Below are 4,335 nucleotides of genomic sequence, written 5' to 3'. Positions count from 1 at the left end.
TATGCTAATAGTGCTACGCCTACGCTGATGTAGTATATTGTTTAGAAGCATTAATTAGAAAAATGTTTCATACACCACAAACCTTGACACTGTTGTTGTTGTTTAAGTCCTGTAACTAAATAATATTGCTCAATTAATCACCATTGAATTGCAGGGTTATTCACTTTGTTGATAATTTATGCTCTCTCTTAGCTTGTTTTAGTTATTTTGAAAAGGTAAGTAATGGAGAATCATGTGATACCTTGCTTGATTATTAGGAAGATGCAAATAAATGCAGCACCAGTGGTGCAAAATGAAAGCTGATAATCTCAAATACTTCAGAGGGAATGAGTTTGAAGTCAGAGCAAGTGATAGATGGGTTCAAAGCAACCAGGTTGCTTCTCAAGGTCCACATTAAGGGGTAATTTTATATACTTTGCTATAAACATATCTTTGTGATTGACTTGAAGAAAAGCATCTCAGTTTATGTAACTAAACTGAGAAATTATGGAGATTTCTTCTTCTTTACGTATCAGCGAACTGTTCTGTGATATTGAGCTCTGTGAACTGTTCTGTTGTACGCAAGTTGCCTTGGTTTTTTTATTGGAAGCTGTTGACCTATTATAGAACTTAGGTAAATTCTTTGGGATGGTCGCAAATGAGGTATGTTCTCTGAAATATTTAAGCTCAACAACAAAAGCTAACCTCATTCTTCCACTCGTAGAATAATTTTCTTCTAGTGATATCGTTGCATTTCTTTCCAATATATTCTGCTTAAAAATTGTAGTCAATGTACTCCTGTTTCTCCTGCATTTCATGATAACTGAAATTCATTTTAGTAGAAACTTTAATGAGTGCTTAATCGAGGTATTATGAAAACAATTATATCCTAAAGTCGAAACCATTGATGAATCTAACGAGTGGACATCACTCTGCATGATGAAAAATATCTGTGCTATTCACATTATATATATATATATATATATATATATATATATATATATATTCTATACATTTTGATGGATTGTGCTTTAAACTGCAACCCCGTCCCCCACCTCCCTCCTTTCCCCCAAATGCTTTATTTTGTTGTTATACCCTGTGGGAAATGACCTGTGTCCCTGAACAAGATGGTCCCATCACCAAAGACGCCACTTCCTCAACCAACATGAGGAGGATACTTGACGGACGGTAAACAAAAGCCAAGTTTATACCGCTGGGCTAGCTCAGCTTTTTTTTTTTTTTTTTTAAGAATAATGGAAGAAAAGTCTTACCGTCTTTTCTTTTTGTCTTTTATTTTTTCCTCCCTCCATCACACGTGCGCCGTGCGGGAGAAATGTGCATATAAGGACCCGACGGGCACAACCCCATCCAAGGGAGAAATTTTCAGATCCGCCCCACCCGCCGCATCTGTCTTCTTCTACCCCTCTATTGGACCATTTCGCCCCCCCTCCGCTATCGTACCCCACAAGCTTAAGCTTCGTTTGGAACCTCCTCCCATCTCGATCTCTTCTCTGCGATCGCCTCCTCCTCCTCCTTTGTGATCGCTCCGGATGCAAGCTAGAGATGTTCTACTCCCATCAACTTCTCGCGGGGAAAGCTCCTCTCAGCCAGATCCCGTGGGCCTTAAACTCTCCTCCCGATCTCGTTTCATTATGCCCCGTTTCGAAGATACCTTGTATTTGAGTGGAAATTTCTACGATGGCGGCGACGATGCACGCATGACAAGATCAATCGGAGGAAGCACGGTAAGCTAGACATCATCAGAATCTGGTGAGCTTCTCCTCCTTTTTATCGGTTGCTCCTCATCGTCGGAGATTCCGCTTGCATATATTTCTCCGATCTGAGATTCTTTTTTTCCATTGTTAATGGAAATTTTGATCGCAATGAGGAGATCCTGAATCCCTCCATTTCAATGGCCCAATTCTTTTGTCATGGTCAAGCAATTGAACTCTTTTGCTTTTTAAATCTAATTTCGTAAATTAACCTTTTTCTTCTCCTCTTATCTCATCGTCTCTTATGTGCTAGCTCTTCTCAGGCGGTGTGATGATCGTCCACGAGCGCAAGGTTAAGATTCTCTCCTGTTAGTCCGCTGCTCCGTCTCTTCCTTCGTTTGTTTCATCTAAGTGCTCGACTTACATGATATGTCATCTAAGTCCGATGTTTCTCTACCTTGCAGATGATATCATACGTTTCTGGTAATTTTTGAAGCTTCTAGAGCCTCTCTCTATCTCTGGTTTTCATGTTGTTGCTGGTACCGTGTTCTTAAACGTAACAGGTAGAGATCAACGAGGCATGGAAAGGTAAAGCACTCAGTGATCCAACCGTCTTTCCCAAAGGAAAAGCCCGACCCAGGTACCATCTCTTCTCCCCTCCCCTCCCCCCCCCCCCCCCCCCCCCACCTCTCTTCTCTGATTTTTCTATTTTTGAGAAAGAAAATCATACTGTAGTTGTCTTTTTCTTTTTTTATTGGAAAACAGAAAGCGGTTAGAATTTCTTTAGTAATGGACTAGGCGGCAGCTATGATGAGAAGGTACACGCCAGTTATGAGTGTACACCCAGCACTCCCGGAAGAAATTATTACATGGTCCGGTGAACCAATCCAATTCCGAAAGCGTAGATACGGTGGGTGACTATTGGCTGGTCCACTGATCTAGTCCATCTGATGATTAGAGGGAGCACCGAATGCTCTTTTTTCATGGGTCACGTCAGCGGGCTTGGTGAGGAGAGCTTAGACAATACACCGGTTTAGCGGTACGTCATGCCAACAAGTTTTCGCCACATGGCGTGCGCAGCCACATCAGTATTTGGTGAAAAAAACGAGCGAGCACTCCATCCTCTCCCGTGAGCAAAAGGAACTCTACTCCCCTTGGCGGTGGATGGCGGTGATGCTCTCCTTAAGGTGGTGTAATTTCTGCTACCACGGAGATCTTGGAGAGATCGAGGGCATCAAGGAGGTGGGCGACTGCGGAGCAGGTGGTGGATTGCTGAAGAAGAGGAGATCGGGGATGACGAGGTCGAAGTAGCGGGAGAGTGGGCGGACTTGGTGACACCACTGTCATGGACGAGTGGGGGCAGGGGCGGCTCAACATATTTGGAGGCCTAATGTGGAGCATGCAGGCGGGATCGGGACCGGGACGGCGAAACGTCGGACGACCGGAAGTGGAGGCGTGGAGGCGGAGGCTGGACCGCGACTGGACTTGGAGGCGGGATCGGGACATCGGAGACGGGATCGGGACATCGGGATGCGGTCACTGATGGAGCGTGGAGGGCCTGGAGGCGGGACCGGGATGCCGAAGGCGAAGGCGGAGGCTGGACCGCGATGCCGGATGCGAGCGAGCGGGGGGCCTCCTGGGGGCGGGGGCCTAAGGCAAGGGCTTCGGTGGCCTTACCCTTCAGCCACCCCTGAGTGGGGGTTGGGGCTATGGCTATGACAGTGACGCTTAAGGTTTGGGGCTTGGCCCCACTGCCAGCATCAGGTTCAGGACCTCTTGGAGCCCCATGATCCAGCGGCTAATGGATCTCCATAGCTCCCTCACGGCTGGGTAGAACCTAGGCACTGGCTCTAGCCGAAGGAGCACCGTCGGGCCCTCACTCATCAATAGTCGCTCCCACTCATATCGCCGGACGATGTCCATCATCTCTTGCCCTTGGATCAGCCCCTCCCGCTCGGCCTCCGTGTCGACGGCCTAGACTTCCCAACCATGGATTGGACTAGCCGGCCATGGAAGACCAACTAGATCTTGACAGTGGGGACTTCGATCGTGCAACTGAGAGGCGGACAGCAACCGGGGTCAGGAGGTTGCCGAAGGAGGGCGTCTTGATGGGGGTTGAGATGGTCTTGTTGGTGTTGAAAACAGAGTCCTGCCAATAGTATTCTATCGAAGCGAAGATAGTTTTAAATAAAAATTTTGATAAATTTTGAAGTTATCTAACATATACAATGCGGATAACAAAAAAAATTTTAATTTATCGAGTGTTATTGGATTGGCTCGTTATTCTATGATGCGGAAGAAAAAATTTTGAAGACGAATGATCACTGTTTTAAAATAAATTTTTGATTTTTATATTATTATTTATCGAAAATTTTATCATAAGATATGAGTGAAATTTTTTTTTTTTGGAACACGTGAAAAGAGTTGGCAAATTTTTTAGAATTTAACAAATGAATAAAATTGAAGCGGAAGAATGTTTAAACATAAAGTAGGAGAGAGAGAGAGTTAAAAAAATTACAAATGTCCCAAGCGAGCTCTTTTTCTAAATAATATAAAAAAAAATTATTTATATAAATAATTTAAAATCTAATTTTTTTTATGAAAATAATACAAAAGAGAAAAACATCATTTTGAATGGCATTTT

General features: G+C 44.2%; 1 protein-coding gene across 6 annotated transcripts; it reads left to right on the top strand.

Annotated features, from left to right (window-relative positions):
* Positions 1-1,175: 1,175 nt before the first annotated feature.
* Positions 1,176-4,335, top strand: LOC140853724 (uncharacterized). Of its 6 annotated transcripts, none has more exons than XR_012136832.1 (5): positions 1,176-1,724; positions 2,005-2,059; positions 2,156-2,174; positions 2,255-2,331; positions 2,650-4,335. XR_012136832.1 is itself a non-coding variant. In XM_073248601.1 (5 exons), exons 1-4 carry the CDS (start codon positions 1,530-1,532, stop codon positions 2,281-2,283), a joined length of 282 nt encoding a protein of 93 aa, XP_073104702.1. In that variant the 5' UTR covers positions 1,177-1,529; the 3' UTR covers positions 2,284-2,331; positions 2,650-4,335. The 6 variants fall into 6 exon arrangements, 4 of the variants coding, with proteins under 4 accessions (XP_073104702.1, XP_073104701.1, XP_073104700.1 ...); XR_012136831.1 differs by having other exon boundaries at positions 2,457-4,335; XM_073248601.1 differs by having other exon boundaries at positions 1,177-1,724; positions 2,005-2,043.

This window comes from Elaeis guineensis, chromosome 14, assembly GCF_000442705.2.
Source record: "Elaeis guineensis isolate ETL-2024a chromosome 14, EG11, whole genome shotgun sequence".
Classification (NCBI taxonomy): Eukaryota; Viridiplantae; Streptophyta; class Magnoliopsida; order Arecales; family Arecaceae; genus Elaeis; species Elaeis guineensis.
This window is presented reverse-complemented; position numbering and strand designations above follow the sequence as displayed.